The sequence below is a fragment of the Tasmannia lanceolata genome, unplaced genomic scaffold (genome assembly GCF_043159265.1).
Source record: "Tasmannia lanceolata isolate RefF3 unplaced genomic scaffold, GAP_Taslan_0.1 ptg000029l, whole genome shotgun sequence".
In the NCBI taxonomy this organism is placed as follows: domain Eukaryota; kingdom Viridiplantae; phylum Streptophyta; class Magnoliopsida; order Canellales; family Winteraceae; genus Tasmannia; species Tasmannia lanceolata.
In genome coordinates, this window is record NW_027518706.1 from 5,947,032 (window position 1) to 5,970,878 (window position 23,847).

At 38.1% G+C, this 23,847-nt stretch overlaps 1 protein-coding gene and 1 long non-coding RNA gene across 2 annotated transcripts in view; both read right to left on the bottom strand.

The window, feature by feature from the left end:
* Positions 1–3,136: 3,136 nt before the first annotated feature.
* Positions 3,137–23,847, bottom strand: part of LOC143858876 (signal peptide peptidase-like 4) — a 40,576-nt gene continuing 19,865 nt past the window's right edge. Inside the window, exons 8-14 of the mRNA XM_077369567.1 lie at positions 21,601–21,757; positions 18,799–18,852; positions 15,909–16,001; positions 15,654–15,796; positions 8,224–8,294; positions 3,629–3,712; positions 3,137–3,447 (exon numbers count right to left, since the gene is read on the bottom strand). Coding sequence (XP_077225682.1) covers positions 3,329–3,447; positions 3,629–3,712; positions 8,224–8,294; positions 15,654–15,796; positions 15,909–16,001; positions 18,799–18,852; positions 21,601–21,757 — 721 coding nt within the window. The 3' untranslated portion in view covers positions 3,137–3,328. The remainder of the gene's footprint in view (positions 3,448–3,628; positions 3,713–8,223; positions 8,295–15,653; positions 15,797–15,908; positions 16,002–18,798; positions 18,853–21,600; positions 21,758–23,847) is intronic.
* LOC143858877 (uncharacterized) lies at positions 5,318–8,217 on the bottom strand. The gene is made up of 4 exons (XR_013239062.1): positions 7,357–8,217; positions 7,138–7,262; positions 6,922–7,024; positions 5,318–6,782 (listed from the first exon to the last, which is right to left on the bottom strand). It is a non-coding gene; the product is annotated as an uncharacterized LOC143858877 (long non-coding RNA).

The following is a 23,847-nucleotide window of genomic DNA, read 5'->3' on the forward strand; positions in this document are numbered from 1 at the left end:
CACTTATACTACAATGAAGGTTATTGACTCATTCATTGTAGTTTATCTTACAATGAAGGTTATTTGCCCATCGATTGTGGCTTTCTGATCGAAGGCTAAATTTTCAAATGCTGCCCCATAAGGTTTTATCCTGCAACTAAGGTTATTTTTCCCATCCATTGCGTTTTGCCCATGATGTACCAATGAATCCTCCATCAGGTTTTATCCTGCAACAAAGGTTATTTGCCCATCCATTGCGGCTTTACTGATGATGTACAAGAAATTTTCCATCAGGATCTATAGTTACATCTATGTCCATGACGTATCAGTCTATCAACTGCCTCTCAATCCAATAGTGTGGACATGGTTCTCAGAGTCTTCTATTCCAATAGGTTTTGTTAGTGGGTCGACAATCATATCCTTAGTTGGCAGATATCCCACTAAAATCTCATTCTTCGTATATACATCGTACAAATACTGATGTGGATGCTCAATATACTTTCCTCTAACGTCAATCTTACCATTTGTGGTGGATATTACAACTTTATTATCACAATAAGTGTGAATCAGATAGCCGGATATTTGTCCTAGCTTAAGATCCTTTAAAGGAAGATATATCCGGATGTAGAATTTTTATCATCAGAGTCTCCAGTTAAGTCAGCATCTCAGTACCATATAACTGAAATATCAACTCTTTCACATGTCAACCTATAATGCTTTGTACCCTTAAGATATCTTAGGATTCTCTTTACAGCAATTCAATGAAAAATACTAGGATTGCTTTGATATCTGCTCATAGGGCCTTGTGAAGATCAGTCTCCACTAATCAGCTTTTTGCGTGCTTTTTAGTTCGGATTTGATAAATCTCTTGAAAATACACCTAAAATCCTAAAATTTTGAAAATTCTTAGAAATTAGGTCTAAAAAACTTCATCAAATATATATCTGATGATTTGAGATAGAGTCGCCACCTAGGAATGGGCCTAGGACCCTCTATGACTCTGTTTTAGGGAAAATTAGCCTACCAAAGATCTAGGTTTACTTAGATTACATTAATGGAAGGTGTTAAGCACCATTCATGCCCAGGAACTCCTGGTCTCCAAATCAGATCTGCTTATTTTAGAAAACTCTACCTTGAGATTTTGAAATCTTGGTGCAGGAGCATCCCCTACGCATTTTACAAATCTCACCCTAAAAACTGAGAAATTTGAAAACCATGATCTCTAAAAAGGTCGTATGATCGTACATTCTCAATTTGATCGTACGTTTTTGGATTCGTCCAATCAGCTTCTAGATGTGCGATCGTCAGATCTGTTCCCTCCAATTTCAAATTTGAAATTCCCCGGGAAACTCAAATCGTACGAATTCAAATCATACGATCAGAAACGTATGATTTGAATATCAATCGTACATTTCGAATTTCTAAGGGAATTTGCACAATTCTCTAAGATATTCAAGATCCGAGACTTAACAGAGTTATTAGGGGTTATTTAGCACCTATTTACTATGGATTTAGCTACTAATACTGTCCTTCCTGATACTGTATTTGAAGCAGTTGTTAGAATCCCTTATGATATGCAAACTGAAACAAGTTCTTGCTAATGGTAAAAAGGGGGTCTTTGAATGTGGGGGCTGTTCTTATATTACCCGATGGATTCGAATTAGCTCCCCCCGATCGTATTTCTCCCGAGATGAAAGAAAAGATAGGCAATATATGGGTTTTGTGTCTTTTGGAAGTTTCACATAATGAATAAGATGGAGGTAAAGATATATGCTTTTCATTATCTTCACTAACTTATTTCTTTTCTTATACTATTTCAAATAGTTCAACTAGTTTGTTAGGATTCCTTGTATCTAAATGGCAGGTCATAAGTCAATAGCCATTAGTATTTTCAGGATATCCTAGAGATGCAAATCTGACAGTTTGTCATCAGGTTTATCTTTACTCTGATTAGGTACCCATCCAAAAGCAGCTAATGATCTACCTTTACTAACTGAAAAGGAATTAATATCAAAGCAATGCAATCCATGAGTCTCATGTCCCAAAGCAGAATATGATCACAGTATCTAATGAAAACCTTGCCAGGAAAAAAAAAAATGAATCCATGCTCATGAAAGCAAGTCAATGACAGTAGATTGCACCACATAGTCGACGCATATAAGGGTGTCAATTTTGGCTCGGGCTCGGAGGCTCGCTCGAGCTCGGCTCGAATCCTTAACGAGCCGAGCCGAGCCGGCTGCCCAGGCTCGTTAAGCTTAACGAGCTGAGCCCAATTTAGGCCAGGCTCGGCTCGGCTCAGCTCGTAAGAATTTAATATATTTAAATATATATATTATATATTAATTTATACATTAAAAGGGTTGTCCAGGGAGTGAAAGGGGGAGCGGGGGGCAAAATATGTCACTTCATTTTTGAAACCCCATTTGTTACTAGGACCACCCCCCATAGTGTAAAAAAAGTAGTCAAATTACACTAATAGGGCTGTCCAAGGAAGATGAGGGGTGTGAACATAATATAACCCGAGCTCGTTAAGGCTCGCGAGCCTGACCGAGCCGAGCCGAGCTTTTGAGCTTAACGAGCCGAGCCAAGCCTGGCCAAGCTCGGCTCGGCTCGTTTACACCCCTAGATACCTCGGTATGTATTATTTCCTACATACACATGATAATCACCAGAATTAATCTCCTTTAGCTCAACCAAACGCGATCATCACCGTCTGCAACTAGAGATATGAAAGGTATTGATTAGCTTCTTAGATCATTTGTTCTGATCGTTCTTACTTTGTTTCTTCTTAGGACAATTCCACTTTGTGTCCCGGTTTTCTTACTATTGTAGCAAACTCTTTAAAATTCTTCTCTTTAGGTTTTAACTACTTTAAACATTTATCCTTGAGTTTTCTTAAAGAAATTATTTTTGTATTCAACATTTTCAGATAAATACGGTCCAAAACTCTGTCTCTCTCTCTCTCTCTCAATCTCTCTCTCTCTCTCTCTCTCTCTCTCTCTCTCTCTCTCTCTCAACAATCTTGCATAGACTACAGCTGAAAGCATCAGTTGATATCTGAGTTATTTAGAGAGAAGCCTTGTTAGACCAATGCAAATGGCAAGCCAAAACAGCAACTTCCACCTAAAACTCAAGTAATAAAATAGTACATTGCAAATGGCAAGCCAAAACAGCAACTTCCACCTAAAACTCAAGTAATAAATAGTACATTGGGCACGTCGGGGCCGAATAGAAACTAAGTGTAAGCTTATAGTTCTCTAAATGTGTTTGGGTTACTGTTTATCAGTCCAAATCGATCATACTCTCCCTAAGCTATGACTACTACATCACATAAAATACAGAGCATATTTTACTCTGACATGTTCTTTTCTTGGGTGTATTGGACGTGTGTACAAACTCTCTCTGGTTCTCCTTTTGTCCACAGATTATGGAGTTCGCCTCTTTTCTTTCCCAAAGTGAAAATAGTACCTGCAACAGATGAAGAACAAAACATGTAAGAGGAAAAGGCTCAAAAGAATGATAGTTTCAATGATGTTGAGAGAAATTTCTAGAGGTACAAATAATAACAAAATAAAATAAATCCGAAATTTTCTTTTTGGCAAACAAGCAAAGTTTCTTCAGTTCCTTATGCAAATGTAATGGCACATACCGAGCGTGAAAGGAACAATGTACAGAAGAGCTGGTTGTCCATGCCCGTCCATCAAATTCAAGGCCACATATGTAATAAGAAGACCTGCAAATTAAAATGGTCTAAAGGGTTACTTGGCGGTAAAAGCTGGATAATCTTCTATTTAAGTTTGTTGTGGAGATGTCTTGTATTCTAGCAATGATTCATAGTGCTGGATAATTTTTCGTAATTCTTGATGTAATAGCATTAATATATAAGCCCCATATTAGAGTTGGTGTAAGCAATGTTTTGAAAATTGGAATCGAATCGTAAATCATAATCGGGGTCGAATCGTATCGGATTGCAGATCGTATTGTAAATCGTAAGATTCATTCAAAAATATAAAAAATATGTATAATAAAAAATTATAAATAAATTAAAGAATAAAAATGGCCAATTATTCATTTTTCATCCAAATTCATTAATTCAAACAGAAACTACCATGATTAGCATTCAATATCGTAGCATGAATTGTTTGGTGACAAACTTGACACATGCTAATCATCTCATTCTCATCCAAACCCATGCATCTTGGTTAATAATCTTTAAAAAAATACACAAGATCATATCAATTCTCAAAGTCTCAAACATCAAATGACAAATATCAATCATAAAAGACGGGAATCAATGTTGTCCTTATTATGGTAGTCTCCCACCTCGACTCCCACCTCGATGCGAGTAATGCCCTCAACAAATGCTTTGTGCTCGACTAGTTCGATACGTTCAAAGTCATACTCCTCCTCTGCCTTCTTCCTTCTAATGAGAGGGATTTCAAAGGCTTCTTGTAATGTAGAAAGGAAATGAGGTCTTTTGAAAGAAAGACATATTTGCCTTTATACAAAACTTAATTTGGATAAATCACATAAATCATATGAATCGTACGATTAACTATCGAATTGTAAGATTCAATAAAAAGTCGTAAGATTCATACAAATTAAGATTCAATCATGGGATCAAATCGGTTTGCCTGAGAATCGTAAATCGAACCGTAAATCGTAAGATTTTCAAAACAATGGGTGTAAGTGAGGTTTTTTGGGTGTCTCTTGGCTAAGAGAATAGGAAGAAAAAAGAGCTTGGAATCCGAATTGAAATTGTGGAACTCTCTTCTCTCGTGGATGTAGGCACACTGCTGAACCAAGTAAATCTTGTGTTTTCTGGCTTTGTGTGTTTGTGTTTCTTACATCTCATCTTGTTGTTAGCTACACACCGAGTTTGATCATGTTTTTGAGAGAATAGAAATCTCTTGGTTTTCAACAAAGTTAAATCAATACAAGGATGGATTCATTTTGTTCTTGATACTGATGTGTATGAGTCAAACCCTTGTTTGATACGTCAATCTAAACATAATTATATACTCAAAACCATAATACTGCCAGATTGAATACATAAATGTAGTGTGCTGAACAAGTCATTAATATTTTATAGAAAGAAGTCACTTGGTAATTACTTGTAATTGTCGCTTCGAAAGATATTGCATGGTACTGAAGAAAGATTGGTTTCATTATCTAGTTTGACAACTCACGAGCTTGACTAGTGTTGAGGAAGAGAATGAGAGAAAGAAATTGTGAGTTAGGGAGTCTCCCCCCTCACTTGTGTATTTATATATAATGAGAAATGTACAAAAGACGGATATGCCCATAGGCATATACATACACTAACACTCCCCCTCAAGCTGGAATGTATGTCCAACATTCCTAGCTTGCTACAATTATCACTCAATTTAGCTTAGTTCAATGGCTTGGTCAACATATCCGCTAATTGGTCCACCGATCTAGTGAACACTGTGCATATTTCTCCTTTTTGAATCCGGTGCCGAATGAAGTGGCAATCAACCTCGATATGTTTAGTTCTCTCATGGTAGACTGGATTTGTGGAAATACGAATCGCTGCCTTGTTGTCGCAATATAACTGAGAAGGTGATGATGGGGAGAAACCGATCTCTGACAAGAGAGAACATAACCAAATAAGCTCTCCACTTGTGTGTGCCCTCTGCACTAGTTTTGGAGACAACATCATGTTTCTTACTCCGCCATGACACAAGGTTACCTCCCACAAATGTGTAGTATCCTGTGGTAGATCTCCTATCAGCTGGAGATCCTGCCCAATCTGCATCTGTGTACTCTTTCTATCTTTTGATGTCCATGTTTCTTGAATAGTGTTGAGGAAGAGAATGGGAGAAAGACATTGTGAGTTAGGGAGTCTCCCCCTCACTTATGTATTTATATATAATGAGAAATGTACAAAAGACGGATATGGCCATAGGCATATACATACACTAACACTCCCCCTCAAGCTGGAATGTATATGTCAAACATTCCTAGCTTGCTACAATTATCACTCAATTTAGCTTTGTTCAATGGCTTGGTAAACATATCCGCTAATTATTCCACCGATCTAGTGAACACCGTGCATATTTCTCCTTTTTGAATCTGGTGTCGAATGAAGTGGCAATCAACCTCGATATGTTTAGTTCTCTCATGAAAGACTGGATTTGTAGCAATGTGAATCGTTGCCTTGGTAGAGAACTCATTTTGCAAGAATGTAATCAATTTCTGGATCCCAGTTGTATCACTGCCAGTGAGGATGATGTCATCGACATAGACTATCAAGAGTACACACCCAACTGTAGACTGTCAGCTGAAGACAGAATGATCAACCACACACTGCTTCATACCAAAGCGCATAATGGCATCACTGCACCTTCCAAACCATGCTCTAGGAGACTGCTTAAGACCGTAAATTGCTTTCTTTAATAAACACACAGAGGATGACATCTCCCCCTGAGCAACATACCAAGGAGGTTGCTCCATGTAAACTTCCTCTGTAGAGACTGGCCCTGATTAACAACAAGAAAAAGTAAAACACGCACTGAAGAAATCTTCGCCACAGGAAGAAAATGTCTCGCCATAGTCCACCCCAAACGTCTGAGTGTACCCTTTGGCAACCAAGCGTGCCTTAAAGCGCTCAACAGAGCCACCAGGCAAATATTTCACAGTATAGACCCAACGACACCCTACGGGGCGTGCACCAGGAGGCAGTGAAACTAAATCCCAAGTCTGATTTGCCTGAAGGGCATCCATCTCAAGGTCCATAGCAACGCGCCACCCCGAGTGATCAAGTGCTGTAGCCAAGGACTCTGGCAAAGAAACAGAAGATAGAGAGGACACAAAACTGAGGAAAGCAGGCATGAGAGCATCATATGAAACAAAAGACGAAATAGGATGAGCAATACTATGAGACCGAGTGCGGGAGGCAATAGAAGGGTCGATAGATACCTCAGATGTGGAAGGAGGGAGCTCCCGAAGATGGATGAGCTACAGAGGTATGGCGGCGCTGATAGGTCTTCTTAATTAATTGAGCCAGGGGCCGAGAAGGTACCTGTAGGGGAGGAGAGGTATTTGGAACAGAAACCACAAAAGGAGAGGGTAAGAGAGACGATGGAGATGGACAGACTACCGGGTCAGGAAGAACGAGAATCGGTAGAGGAATACCTGAAGAATGAGAGAGAAGGGTCGTACCCGGAGAGCTCAGAAAGAAGGGTTCAGTCTCGAAGAATGAAACATCCGCCGAGACATAGGATCGACGCAACCGAGGGCTATAATAGCGATAACCTTTTCTGGGTGCGTGAGTAGCCGAGGAAAATGCATCGTTCAGATTTATGATCTAATTTATCCAAACCAGATCCAAGATTGTGGACAAAGCAAACATACCCGAATACCCGATGAGGAAGAGGAAATGGCTCATGATGATGACGTAAAATTGAGAATGGAGATGAGAACCGATTATGGAAGCTGATTGGCCAGAAAGCTAGCAGTGAGAACTGCATCGCCCCAATAAGATTTGGGAACTCGCATCTAGAAGAGAAGAGAAGAGTTCCATCCAATAATGGTCGCATTTTCCGTTCAACGACACCATTATGTTGAGAGGTGTGAGCATAGTATACCACGAGTGGAAAGAAATTCCTCAAAACCATTAGACTTTGAGAAATATTCCCTCGCATTATCAGTGCGAAGGCATTTGAGAGTGCAATTAAATTGGTTAGTAATTTCTGAATGAAAAGTACGAAAAACAAAGAATACTTCTAAGCGATCTTTCAGTAATTAAAGCCGACACATACGTGAATAATCATCAATAAAAATGACAAAATAACAATGTCCAAAAACAGAGGTAGTCCGCGCGGGACCCCATACATCGGAATGCACTAAATCAAAAGGGTTAGGGTTAGAGGAGAAGGTAGAAAAGAAGAGGGAGGGTGAGGGCCTGCTATGCGATCCCTAGGAAATCAAAACCCTAGGGCTCTGATACCATGTTGAGGAAGAGAATGAGAGAAAGAAATTGTGAGTTAGGGAGTCTTCCCCTCACTTATGTATTTATATATAATGAGAAATGTACAAAAGACGGATATGCCCATAGGCATATACATACACTACACTAACAACTAGAATCATTTTCTTTGTTATTTCATTTTTAATTTTCAATTTTCTCAGATTTTTTTAAATGGTATTCAATTTTCTCAGAATTTAATACATTCTTATTCGATGCATAATAAAAAGCGCTAAATGTCACAATTAGCTTACCTGAACCATAAGCTATTATCGACCAGAGGAAATATCCAGCTCGTAAATTCTTCTTTGCAGCCCAATCATACCTGCAGATGTGACCCACAGACCAGATTTGAAATTATGTACTTGGAGCAACAATAGATTTCTTATGGTTATTTAAAAGGAATAACTACAATTAGCTTTCAAGAAAAGACACTAGCACCAATCCAAAGACACCCAGACACGGCAAATGAGAGGAAGCTCCAATAGGTCACATGTATACAGACCAGATCAGAAATTAACAGTACAACCGGGAGCAACAATAGATTGTCTGATAGTAAATTTAAAAGGAATAAAATACAATATAGCTTCCTAGAAGGGCCTCTAGCATCAACCCAAAGATGCCTACACCAATGCACTGTTTGGATTGCAGGAATTTTTAGGAAAATTTTTGAAAGGAAAAATATTTCTAAAATTTCCTACCTTTTTTATGCATGGAAAAACATAACTTGAAGAAACCCTGTTCAGTTTTTATTTATAGGGACCTTGAAATTATGATGATATCCCTCTAAATTAATCATAATCATATTATTTTCTACTTTGTTCCCTTCAAGTTACCAGCTCCCCATTGTGAATTAACTATTACTTGTTGAAGCCTAATTTTTCTAAGCAACAAAACTGTAATAAAAATAAAGTATTAATTTTCTCAAATAAATTTCAAGCTTGATGCAGCTTTCAACTTCAAAGATTCTTGCTGTCGTGTCCTTCCACATACCCTGCAGATGACATACCAAAGAGGAATCACACAATAAAAGGGACCCTTCATTCGTCAATTAAATCAGCTATTAGATGAGTTTAGGCAGGTTACCTGCTTTTGAATTGGGTCTATCTAGAAAAATGTGAATAGTGCATTTCTATGTTTAACTTATTATTTCTTCTTTGGAAAATCCACTGGACTTTAGGAAGGAATCTTTCAGTCCAAATAAGGTTTGTGATAACGGTAGGTATGTCAATCCATCAATGCTACTGTCAATCCATCATCCCCTGGCATCTTCTTCTTAAGGGAGTGTGCGGCATGCACGTTTGTTTTGTCATGTAATTGGGGACATCTTGTCCCCTTACTCTGTAATGCCGTTTCGTTATTGAAATAAAGTTCTGTTACCTTTATAAAAAAATGGTAGGTATGTCAAAGAAAAGCAGGAGCTGGGATTAATTTGAGGTTAGGTTCGACTTTTAGAACATATTAGTAGTTGATGTTTATTTTTTCAGTTTTGACATTAGACAAGAGATAGCTTTATGATTTTGCTCTATTTAATTAGAAACACAGCACTAAATTCCTAATTGTTCTCCGCTTGTTTTCTTACTCTGGTGGAGATTGTTCTCATTTGTCCAACATGCTCCTAGATCGACAAGCGAGGATGCTGACTGATTGGCAGAAGATGGGGTCAATTACAATGCCATCGTCTCCTTTGGTGCTCTTTTTCATGATAACGACAGGATGGTCAAGCTCGCGTTCTCTGACCTGATTGGAGTCTAGGATTCCAATGAGGCAGAGGTGTTAGCCTTCATGTGGTGCGTTAATTCTTACTAGAGCATGTTTGGGATCTTTGATCAATGACGGCGAATCCAGCAATGTAACCAAGTGAATCGAAGCTAAGAATGGGTAGCCATGGTGGTTCGCCAAGAACTTTGAAGTGGTCATTGATCATGTGGATGGTTTCAATATTTGTAGATCAACCAATGAGGGTGCTGACTGCTGACTAGTTGGCAAAAGATTGGGTCAATAGCAATGCCAATGTCTCCTTTGGTGGGCTTTTTCATGATCACGCTGGATGGTCAAGCTCGCTTTCTCTTTGCCCGATTGGAGGCAACGATTCAAATGAGGCGAAGGTGTTGGCACTCATATGGTGCATTTAATTTTGATTGGTACATGTTTGAAATCTTTGATCATTGAGGTGGCTTTAGCAATGTAATCAAGAAGACCTGACCTAAGGATGGGTAGCCATAGTGGTTCGCCAAATACCTTGAAGAGACCATTGATATTGTGGATGGTTTTGAGGTGTCCTTCCAACATGTTCGTAGATAGACAAACAAGGGAGCCAACTCATTGGCAGAAGATGGAGTTAATCACAAGGTCATCATTTCCAATCTTTCAATTAATGTGTACTCGCTCCTGCCCATTTCGACCTTTGAGCTATTGTTTTTCTCATTGTTTTTTTGAATAAATTTATCTTTGCCATTCAGAAATGGCCAAAGAGCTTTGTTCTTACAATCTTAGGAAATAACATGTGTAGTCACATTGTTTTCCTCAAAAATGTCTTACTAAAGCGAGACTCCCGCCAACTACTCCTGCACAAAATCATCCATCTATGCAATGTACTACGTCTCCCACATTATACTCTTGTTCATCTTCCTTATGTACTTTAGTTTGTTCTACTCTTAATCTTTCTGATAGTTTTGGTATCCCAATAAATCTTTTTTTGTAACTATGATACACAATTTCTAATTATAAGTAAGAAGATGAGGACTAATGGAAAAAATTTAAAGATGAAGAGCCTTAGGCCCTACATGAAAATGATACTCAAGATCTGATTCAGTGTCCTTTTGATGCCTCTATCAACGGGATAAAATGTTTTTATTCAATCTAGCCCAAGTCAAATGGGAGCATAGATACAATGCATTCTAGGTTGCTCAAAGATTTAAGCAGCAGTATAGGATTGAATGACCATGATGGCTACAGTTCACGCTCTCACGGTCATCGCTTCCACATGTCCTTGGCCGGTATTCCAAAAATACATGCAAGGTTTTAAATTTCAATTTTGATCGCCACATAAACGAAAACATTTTAGTTTCGGTTGGAAATCCCAGTGGAAATCCTGGAAATTCATGAAAACCTAGGAATCATAAACAAATGATAGAATTTATTATGAACAATACTCAAATGATAGGCCCAATTTCTGAACATCTTATGAGATCACATTCTTGCACCTCCTAGAGTCTAAGAATAGCTTACAAAATTAGTCATTGATGGTGCAACACGTGGTGAAGATATTATGGCGGAGTCAATCATCTTCCTTACATGGAGTAAGGCATGGTCTACAGGTGACTAGGCTTTGACTAAGAACATCTTCAGCCACGGCGATTTCGCCTTCTTTCTCGTGGTTTTCCTCTTCCTCAAGGGATCATCGAGGGCAACGTCTTCTTCCAGCTCATGTGCTAGCAATTCTGGTTGAACTTTCGGACAGGCAGTTGACACATAGCGCATTCAGTTACAACATAAGCATCTTATGTTTGACCGACTATCAAGGATGTTATGTGGAGATGATGGTGCAGTCGTTTGTGACCTTGTAATTGGTCGATGAGGCAGAGGCGACGTCAATGGTGTAGGGGTTCGATTTGGTGGCAATGGAGGGGTGCTTGCAGTTCAAGGAGCAACACCGCTATTCCCATAGGAAAAGGGGCGTAGGCCGCTTCTTCTTTGAGAATCTTCTGCGAGTTGAGCCTTAAAATGGGCTTCTGACACGTTATGAAACCTATGAATTTGAAGGGCATCCTGGCCAAAATACCATGGTATGACTGGCTCTCGGGATTCCCACAAGTTGTTTATGGCAAAAAGCTTGTAGCAGTAGTAACTCCTCCGTATAGTGGGATACATATCGGATCCGTAGGAAAAGTTGGTGAAGTCACTGGTACAACGTCTGTTGACAGTTGAATGAAAGAAACTCCCATCTCATCTCTCGTTTCATGTCCACCCAATCGTTGATGGGAGGCTCTACTAAGTGGCGTTGTTGGTAGTAGGGGTACAACTAGGGTCGGGCGGGTTGGGTTTTCCAAAACCCTAACCTACCCGAGAATTATTTCGGGTCGGATCGGGTCTAATTTTTTACAGGAAAACCCGAGATTTGTAAACCCTACCCTACCCAAGTTAGTTTCCCGGGTCGGGTCGGGTCGGGTCGGGTTTTCATTTTTCAGCGTAGAATATTGACTAATTTTAAAGATTGTAGAAAAAAAAAAAAAACTTCACACCAACAATCTCTAAATTTATGTCATCAAGTGTATAAATTTAAGGACACTAGTATATTTTCACATAAAAGACATGATCACCTCAATGAAAACAATTGTATCAATATTGGAAAATGATTTGCTATGTTATTCAAGAGATATTTAAAAAAGTCACAGTACACCCATATGACTCGGGTTGGGTTTCGGGTTTTTTTTCTTTTAACCCGGCCCTACCCAAGATTGAGTCGGGTTTTCCAATTTAAAACCCAGCCCTACCCAAGACCCATGATTTATAAACCCGACCCATGTTATTTTCATGTCGGGTCGATGCGGGTCGAGTAAAACCCGATCCAAGTTGCAACCCTAGTTGGTACCTCCGGGCTTCCCACCAAGAGGAGTCTCGTCCTAGTAAATGAAGGGGTCACTAGGGTACCGTTTTATCGATACTTCTTTGAATTGAAGAATGACTTCAACGTTGGCTCCCCAATCAAGAAATTTCTCCAGCTCTAGTCCTCCATGGATTTCTGATATTTTCAACTTAATTCTAGATTCACATCTTTTGTTGTCACGAGGCGGAGTATTGGGATGGAAGGCCATACGCCGTGGTGGCGGTCACATGTGTCCGTAGATCGAATTCCAACAGTTCTTCATCAAGACTGGTCTGACTTTGTACCCAGATCAAACCGTTGAATTAACTTGTCTTGCTTTCGTTGATTCTGAAGGAGAAGTTCAATGACCTGGTTATTATCTAGAACCCTGTGAGGATTTAGAGGTTGTTTGACACTTTTCTCGGCTTCCGGTGCTCATTGAGGACACATGATGGATGTCTCGCCTTCTTCGGCTCAAGACCAACAAGGGAGTGAAACCCGTGTTTAGGTGGCTCTGATACCAATAAATACAGAGCCGATGCAGCGGAACGAAGATCTGACACCAAGTGATGCAGAGTCGCACAACGAAAGCTCTGATACCAATTACGGAAGAGTTGTGCACAAATATATCTGATGCCAGATCCAAAGGGTTTCAAGCGTAATAGGCAAGTGAGCGTGGTAAATATAATAAGTGGAGGAAAAATCAGGTAATATGCTAGATGGGAAATAGGTATGACGTGGCGGAAGGAAAGAACCAAGAGCTCGACTAGCCAACTACCTAAAGATTGGTAAGACTTTAAATTCCAGATTCCGTTCGGTTTCGGTCACCACGGAAACAGAAACATTTCGGTTTCAGTTAGAAATTTCGATGGGAAACCCGTCAAATCACTTGAAACATATGGAAAAATATGCAAATGATAAAATGTTAAGATAAAACTTTAAGAAATTCTAGAATACGCGCAAATATACACTCAGAAACCATCACATAAGCAAGACATTTCACATGCAATTCATTTCCATTTCAGTTCCGGCATTGTTTCAGTGGGGCTGGAAATGGAAACATTTCGATCGTCTCATGTTGGTTACGGTGGTAATTTAAAACCATGAAGATAGGTTGAGAGACTAGTTTTAGGATGGTGATAGAGGGGAAGTAAAGAAGGTTAAGGCTGGAGGGTTGGTAGGAACTGAAATATGGAAGAGACATAGGAAAGGATGTTGGAGTTTCTCACATATGGTTTCTGCAGTTTCAAGGAACAAGATGTTCGCAAATCTGTTCGGCTGGCTTGCCCATGCGGCTGGTTGCAGATATGTTGTAAGTCGAAGGCAAGTCTATGGAGACGGTGAATGATATGCAAGGAAACAAAGCCAAGAACTTGCTAGCCGTTGACGGACAGCAAAGTCAGAACTCCACTGGACAGAAACCCGACCCACTAGGGTGTTGGTTGTAGTTTCAGCTGCAAGCTCTAATTGCAAACGTCTTTGGCTCCTTCCATTGTTACATACATGAGTATTTATAGAGGTTTAAAACAACCAATTTTTTTCCTAACCACAGGTCCAAGTTCGGCTAAAACTAACAGAAACAGCAGCTAGCAGCTAAGCAAACAAAATTTTAGGCAAGAAACCTATGCGACCAAAACAAAAAATAGAAAACTGACTTACCTCATGTAAATCAGCAACTAAGAGAGGGAAAACAGCTTATTCTAAAACTTGTTTAAGAAATTTTCTAAAAATCCTCTCAACGACCAACTCTAACTTCCTAAGACTTACATCAGCAAATAAAGGCCTATTTGTTCACCGACTAAAAAACAACAAAAGGAAAAATCACAAGGCCATATCCTTGCTCGACTTATCTGATCATACAAAAACCAAACTAGGACTCTTTTTTTTTTGGAATGAACAAGCTAGGACCAACTTCAAGTAAACAAATAAGAAGAGACTGACTTACCTCCTGTAAAAGAGCAACTAAGATAGGGAAAACAGCTTATTCTAAAACTTGTTTAAGAAATCTTCTAAAAATCCTCTCCTCTACGGCCAACTCTAAGTAACGTCCTAAAACCTATATCAACAAATAAAGGCGTATTTGTTCGCCGACTAAAACACAACAAAAGGAAAAATCACAAGGAAATATCCTTGCTCAACTTTTCTAACCATAAAAAATGAACAAACTAGGACTTTTAAACGTAGCAAACCAGTTCCAAATCAAAAATCTTCTCTTTCTTGCTTAAATTGATGAAATCAACGAGGGCCGTTGATCTTGTAGGAGCTCCAATCTCCTGACGATCTTAGGATGATCGACCTTCGGATAGTATTTTCCTTCCATAGTGTCGGCCTGGTCGACTATCAGGACTGACTGTTCGTCGATCCGATGGTGTCGGCCAGGAAGATCTCAATAGCCTGATCATGGATCCCAGGCAGTCGACCGTTGATCTGCTGAGATGCACCTGCATCAATAAGTCTTGGGGTTTGGCATTGTATATACACACATAAAGGGTATACAAGTCATAGTAGATTACTTTTATGTCCTTCTTATTTACTGTGCAACACTATTTGATGCAATTTTGGCATTATATTAAATATACAAAAGAGAGTAGACAAATCATGAGTTTTTACTTTAACTACATCCAAAAATAGTTCGCATGGTCTGTTTTCTTCCTTATCCTTTATTCTCTTCACCTTCTTCTCTTCGTTCTCAATGTTAATCCATCTTCGCACTAATGATTCAATAAGATAAAAGAAAAGCGTGACCAAGTAGCTCCATAGTAAAATCTGAAAATAGTTTCCAATAAATAGGTGGTGGAATACAGATCCATGCACAATGCCGGTTAAACTATATTAGTATCTGAGTATAACACTTATCGTAAAAAGACGAAACCAGTACATAAACGTATTTCCCAAAGTATACACCATATGGGATCATCAAATGCAATTTTCATAGGAGTGCCAGTTGGATGGAATATTCTCCCTTGAAAATGAAAATTTTCATAATTCTAAAAAATTGGTGCATATATCTTCAAAGTAATAGCGAAGGATATACTATAAACATTCAAGCAAGGAAAGTAAAAAAAAGGGTCAAAACGAAGGACGTTGTTTATGAACCTTAATGAAAATGCTATGAGCAATCCTGGTAATAGGATATCACCAAACCCAATGATACTGTAACCACCCCATGGGTCAAACATGCGTGGAATCTTCAGAAGCATCGGTATACCATCCTCTCCACTTCTATCACCACGAGCTACCTAGTAAGCATACATGATCCAGATAAAAACCCTAAGAATTCCAAGATATTGGTTTAACATAGACAAAGTCATTATCTAAAATAATTGTGAATTAAAATGTAAAAGTACTCACCACAATCATCACACTTTCATGGAACAAACTCGTTGAAACAAACACCCAAAAGATGTCGTACAAGAAGGCACAACCAAGAAGCACTGTACCCACCTGATTTGCCAAGAAAATGAAGTATTAAAAAGACAATGTACCAACTGGTGAAGGAAGTTTAATGAATATCCAAGAATATCATTGTTTTACACTTGTAAGCACCCCAAATCCTTATGCGAACTCATTATTGGTGTTTTCTTTTATCTTTTTTTCGGACGATAAAATATTATTAAAAAGGGAAGAATTTACAATGACGACAAAGATCCCCCCCCCCCGGAGAAAAAAACAAAACAAAAAAAAAAAGAGTGCATCCCAATGGACTCCACTATTGGCAAAAAGGTCAACTACATTAGCAAATCTAGGATTAAGCAAAAAACAAGACGTACTTTCCCCAACACATTAAGTCTCAATGCTGATTGATGATGTGCTAGCCTCCAAAAACCCAGAATACACATACTTGCCCACGCAATGAAGTTTTCCGAGTCACTCTATGCTCACTATTGGTGTTCAATAAGAAAGACGAACATACTTTATGCCCTGACTGCTTGATACCCCTGAATGAGTTTACATTGGTTACGGAAAAAATGTTCTAATTTCTATACCAAGATTTTAAATATTAACAAATGATATATCATATAACTAACCAAGCTGCATAATTATTAATAACAATATCTTTTCATAATATGATCAAGCATTGCAATATTACCATTATATTCCCACCAACTGCAACAGCCCTCAGTTATGAGTTTTTTTAGTATATTCAACAAAAGAAGATGGTGTCTCTTAGAATAATGGAATGATAATTAGTATTATGGATCCGTAAACCATTGGAATAGCCTTAACTTAGCATGGAAGAGGCACAATGAGATGCTTCATAATATTTCCTTGACTCAAAAGATGCAAGGGAAGTTACACAACTGTTTTTCCTATATAGTAAAATTTTAATAAAAAGAAAACTTGCTTAATGAGGACCAAATCCAGCAGCTTAGTAGCCAAAGATAATTGGGCCCATGTCAATAGGACATGTATGCTGCACACACACACAAAGACTTATCTACCAAGGATAATAACTTTTGACAACTTATTGTTTCTGATGCACCCATTTGACGCTCAGGTTGCACAATAGTGTCGTCATGGAAATTAGTTAGGAACTTGACTCACACACACACACACACACACACACACACACACACACACACACACACACATACATATAGTTATATACATAGACACGCAAATATATAGGGTACTGATATTGGCACAAGCATGTTTTGATAATTGTACAAACTCATCTTGTCTTTTCTTATTTAATTGCCTTCTGAGAGCTTTATGGGAATTGTAATAACTTTTGACAGCTGGTTAAATAATAAAAGACAAAATGAGTTTGCACAATTATCAAAACATGGGAGTGGAATACATATATATATATATAGCAGAGGAGAAAAGGAGAGAATTTTGTCCATTTAACACGTCAATGTCGATGATTTTTACCGTTTTTTGCCCTCCCCACATATATGTACATACTATCTATGTGAGGGTAAAAAAGGTATGAATGTTCGGAATTATTTGCAAAATCTGTGGCATTAACACCTCGCTGGTATTTTGAATCTTGATTTGCTAGCCACCTTCTCCAAACGCTATGTCTCGCCCATCCTTTGCAATTGTATGTATTCAGAGATTTTTCTTATTAGATGTCATGAAAAACTGCACGGAAATACTATTTCTTGAAAGGTTGCTAGCAGTAATAGGTAAAGAAAGAAGCTAGCAATAATAATCATTACGTAGTAAAGTTTGGGAGGGAAATTAATATGACAATTACGGAAAAAACTACAAAGAAGAGGTATCAAAATATGACAATTACGAAAAAACTACTTTTCCTTATAAATTTTTTGAGGATAATACGAATTCAGCACACCTGTAAAAATATTTACAAATTCCGGGCACCTTCAGACGAACAATAGATTATGGAAACCTCTATAGATTGGAGGGCTAGGATCAGCCTATGGAAATGATTTTATGGGCACAACCTATTGATGTTGTGTTCCATCACATGGACAGTTTGGATCAACCTATGATGTGGTCCGTATAGTTCTTTGTCGGCCCGTGCATCGCACGGGGTTTTTTACTAGTGTATATATATATATATATATATATATATATATATATATATATATATGAGAAAAGAGTTCCTACACCCTAGTGTAGATACCTTATCTACAGCCTAGGCTTAAAATACAGTTGGGTTCGCATTGTTTGGGTGATCCAAAGCATTCATTTGATGGGCCCTCACATAGATAGGGTGTGCCCAAAAAATCAGCTCCATAGGATCATCCCAACTACACGTCCATTTTTACCTCCACATATGGACAGCCTAGGGAAGTTAAAACAAAATTAAACGACTCAAGCAGTACTAAACAACTCATTTAAATTAAGATATGTTCTGACAAAGATCTAATTTGTTGGTGTCGCTACTGTTGGATTAATCACATCCATCTTTGCAACATTCTGTTTCCTGTTCTCAAAAGCAGAGTTCAGTGTACCCATGTTGTACAATCACCCATATGCAAATCCAAATAAGATAGTTGTTCTGTCCACAAAATAATACACTAAGAGAATATTGATAAAGTAAGTGAATATTGACAGAAGAAATCCAAAGGAATATTGAGTTGAGGTGACTGGGTTAAATTTGTTTGCAAGTAAAGTATCAATGAAAAAGCATATATGTTAATATATATTTGGAATGCTACAAGTAATTAAAGCAACGACAATTAAAAGAAGCTAAATAGATAAATAAGAACATTAAATGAAGATAATGTCACAAATTTCTATAACTAACAAAAGGTAAGTGAAATTTCACCTTGAGATTAGGTATACGGACAATCTGAAGAACGGTAATTATCAGTGCAATACCCTGATTGGAGAAACAGATCATTAACACCTCCCCATCACTTAATAAAATTGAGCATAATCGATGATGCAAGAGAAACAGAAGAGAGCAAGAGAAAGAAATCTAAATGAGCATCTCACTGGGTTAGAAAAAATTGCAGATCATATTTAGCATCTGCTTAAACTATAAGTAGGTATGATTAAGTTGTTGTCAGTATATGGTGCAGCTAGTAATCACATGCTAAGGAATCCAAAGCTGTTCTTCCATGTCAAATCTTCCTAAAATGGCTGAGATGAATCGTCATCTCAGTCATTAATAGAACTGCAAGAATTTATTTTAGGTCTAGGTGAGTTTAAAGAATCAAATGAATCCAGAGCTCAGTTACTATTGGAGTGAAGGGGCAAGTTTTAAAAACTCTTACACAATCAATGACGAAAAACCGGGTCAGCTTGAGCAAGTCAGTTGCTGACCTGACAATTGTTCGATTGAATCGATGTAGGTGTTGTCACTGGAACTGAGGGATAGACATGGTTTTAAATTTTCCAGAAACGACCAAAATGTTTCCATTTCCATCCCCACCGACATGAAATCTCAATGAATTCCTTCCACATTATTATTTCGACCGAAATTCCCGAGATTCGACTGATCTTAACGGCAAAAGAATGGAATGATGTTATAATTTAAAGCGCACAAAGCTATTTTTTTCTCAAAAAAAAAAAATGGAATTGGTGTCCTTGGAGAGGAGACTGGTCATTGCACTTTCTTATACTTCATTACATTGCACTTATTTATTGAGATTACTATTCCAAACATGTGCGACAACATATGTCAGTAGGTGTTCAATTTGATTAAATCATTATGGATGGCATTCTTGCTTATGTGATGGTTTCTAAGTATGTATTTGTGCTTATTCTAGCATTTCCCAAAGTTTCATATTAAAAATTTATCATTTGCATAAGTTTCTATACACTTCTGTGATTTTAAAAGATTTCCACTGAAATTTCTACCAAAACCGAAATGTTTCCGTTTCCGTGCCGACCTAAACCAAAACCGAAATTTAAAACCTCGGGGATAGAAAGCATATAAGAGAATACTTTTTTCCCACATCCGCTCATTTTGTCAAACTTAGAAGGATTACAACTTCTCAGAAACTGACCATGAGTCGCAACCTAAGATAGGGACTAGGACCCAAAGAGTGACTCTGTAGACACATGTCTACTATTCTGAAAGGGCTTGTGGAGTGGAAGATTTTAACTTTTAAGCACTAGTCTCAAGGAATCGGCTCATACTTCAATTTCCAAGGTTAAAATTTAATGAAGGTGGCCCTAGGAATTTTACTTGACATTGGTGGCCCTAGGAGTTCTCCCCATATCTGATGCTCTCCTAGTTATGGTCTTCCCACTTTGAGTAGAGGAATTTTTTCCCCTCAAGTAAATTGCAATGATGCCCAATCTCTCGATCAGCTTAAGGAGTAACTCATCTCTTTGGCTATCAGTGAATTTCGCCTCGTAAGCCCTTCCACGTCCTAACCAAGTTTCTTATTTTAGTAGTGTACCTTCCTTTAAAAGTCCCACTACTTCTAGTAGTCATCCAAACCTAAGCTCTGATACTAATTGATGCTGGACCAAAAGGGAAGAAAAGTAGATATTGTAGCTTTGATATCAAACTGATGCAAGACTGGTTTGCGAAGACAGACTCAAGTCTGTTGAAGTTAATTACAGCAGTGAAGATAGAGGTAAAGGCTAAAGATAGTGGTTTAGCAAAGGGATATGGGTCGAAGGAATATGGGACTAATTTCTAGAGGGTAGGGAAAATGATGATGGGAATTGTGGAGTTAATAGGATGGACGGTTGGGGACAGTTTTGGTGGATCTTTGGAACTGTTTTGACAGGATTGTTATATGTAAGAGGTGGGAATGGTAGAAAAATAATGGGGGGGGCTGTCCGAGGGGTATGAATGTGATGGTTGATGGGGAAAAAAACACACTGATGATGGTTGATGGGATGGGAAATAGGCAAGGAAGAATGGTGGAAAGAAGGAAGTTGTCAGCCGGGTAGCAGGGGTGTAGGACAGGTTTTCTTAAGAAGTAAGCACACGTTGGAACTCAGGAATTCGAGTATAGGGAAATATTTCAAGAATTGGGGAATATATCAAGAACGAGGAAATAATTCGAGACGAGAAGGGTGAGAAGATACAATTCAATAAAAAAGAAGGGAGAGAAGATTACCTAAAATCACGCTAGGCTTCCTAAGAGTCATACCTAAGCTATCAAGGCATAGCACAGATTCGAAGCATCTCACTACAACAATTGGAAGGTCAGCAATTTCAAACTTTTAATTCAATATTACATGCCAAAAAGAGGTTGAAAATCTTACATATATAGAGCCTTAAACTGGGACCTTTTTTCAGTAATGAACTAAGATCCTTTTATTCACCTAAAACTTGGACTATTCAATTGACTAAAACATAACAAGGACTCTCTCCCACTTAATATTTTCATAATACATGATGGGACCCACTTTTATGATGAATTTACTAGGGACATAGTGATTTATAACAAAAAGAGGGAAGTGCCCCCCTATAACTTAAATGGCTCAAAAAACACTCTTAAATCTAAATAAAAGACTCTTTTAAATTGTAATCCTCTTGATGGGCCTCATCTCCCTGGTTAATTTCTTGGTTCTAGGGAATGATGGTCCCCATCAAGACACCAATAAGTTCAGAGGGAACCATAACTAAATAATTCAAAATGATCAAACATGTTGTACTTACAAGGATGTCCTGGCCCACCCAGGCAAATGACTTGTGCCGATAAACTGCCCAAACAACTGCAAATGCTATGCAGAATGGAGAAATGGCCAAAGTAAGGTAAGAAACAGCTCCAAAGAATGGTACTTTTATAAACGATTCTCCAGCATCTTTAAACCACCTGAAATATATATCTTAATCATTTCCTAGACTTCAAAAGTTGGTTAGCATACATCAAATTTATACAGCATGTCGTTTTATGATATAGGGCTAAATGCACCAACAGATTATCCAATAAGAAATTTCAACAAGCAAATACATGAAAAGAGGCATATCCATATGCAAATAATGCATAAGAACAAGCACCCAAAATGTAATATTATAATTATAAATGGAAAGGGATCAAATTAAATGGAATTGCACATGACCCACCTCTTATGGGCCTGCGAAAATTTCATATCCATCTTAGTCTTGTAATGCATACGCAAATAAATGCATAAGCACAAGCACCCAAAAATGCACTATTGTGCTTATAATGGAAATGGATTGAATTAAATATTATTGCACATGACCCACCTTTTATGGGCCTGCAGAAATATCATATCCATCTAAGTAGTCTTCTAAGTAGTCTTGTAAATGTCAATGCAGAATGCTGAGGGGGTAATAGAGCTTCAGCTTTCTTGTGAATAAGAATCACATATGGATGAAAGATGTAAAAAAGCATTAAAGTTGAAGTCAGCAAGGTCAATATGGGCTTCAAATGGGAGGTATACCTCTAAGATGGCAGGAAAGATGAGTAACCCTATAGAAGAGACCCGAATGTATGACCAAAAGGACTCAGGACCACATCAGAGTAGTCCAAGTTCTAAGTTGACTGCTGAAAGATGCAGTGGGGCAATACCCTGGTGTTATTTCTAGATAGTACTCTCCAACAGGCTGACAGAACCCGGAGGCAAGTACTGCTCAGAATTTAGTCAATTGAATGGTTTGGATCAATGGAATAAGCAGGCCCCATTGCATGATCCGTTTCACTGTAATATTAAGGACTGCTTGAGTTGTTTAATTTTGTTTTAACTTCCCTAGGCTGTCCATTTTCACCAAATAGATAACATGGCTAGGATCATATTCTTGGGAAGATTACCAAGTAATTTTATAACACAGAAAATGGCCAAATACCCCTATCTCAAGTAAAATGATCAAAGTACCCTTATTTCATATAAACTTACCAAGTACCCCTTATCATAAAGAAAATTACAAAAATACCTCCATCTCATGGAAAAAAAATTGGGGAACTCAGGTAATTTTCCATGATACATTGGCTTTTTGTCATTTTACATGAGATAGGGGTGTTTTAGTCATTTTCTGAGATATCGGTATCTTTTTTTTAAATGGGACATACGGGTATCTTAGTATAACAGTTCATTAGAATTAGGTATTTTTGTTATTTTCCATGAGATAAGGAACTTTGGTCATTTTCCATGAGATAGGGGTACTCCAGTTATATTCCATGAGACGTGTATTTTTGTAATTTCCCATTAGACAGGAGTATATTTTGCTATTTTCTACGAGATAGCAATATTTTGGTCATTTTAGGAGATAGAATACTCTGGTAATTTTTTTTAAGATGGGTCATTTGGTCTATTTTATTGAGATCTTGGTATTTTTGTTATTTTCCGTGAGGCCATGAGGTAGGGTACGCTGGTCATTTTCCATGAGATAAGAATACTTTGGTTACTTTTCATGAGATTTTTATAATTTTCCATGAGATTTAGGTGCATGTCATTTCCCATGAGGTATGGGTATTTTAGTCATTTTCTATGGGATAGGGGTGTTTTGGTTATTTTCAATGATATATGGGTATTTTGGTCATTTCCAATTAAATATGGGTACTTTTATCAATTTCTATGAGATAGTGGTATTTGGTCATTTTCCATTAGATTTGGGTATTTTGGTCATTTTCCATGAGAGATTGGTATTTTGATTATTTTCCAACAAATAGGGGTACTTTGGCAATATTTATGAGATATAGATATTTTGGTCATTTTCCAGGAGATATGGGTATCCGGGATCATTCCGGGTGACGAGTGCCCTTTCGGGGTATGGCAAGGATCAAAGACTCAAACTTGGCTGAGCATTTGGACCTTCATGCCGGGATTAGACAGTGGGACGATTTGGAGATTGAGATGATCAACAAGGAAGATTACAAGGAAGATTTCAAGAACATTGTCTAGGGGTTCCATCACCGTCAAAGTTCCATGGAAATTCTTGGAT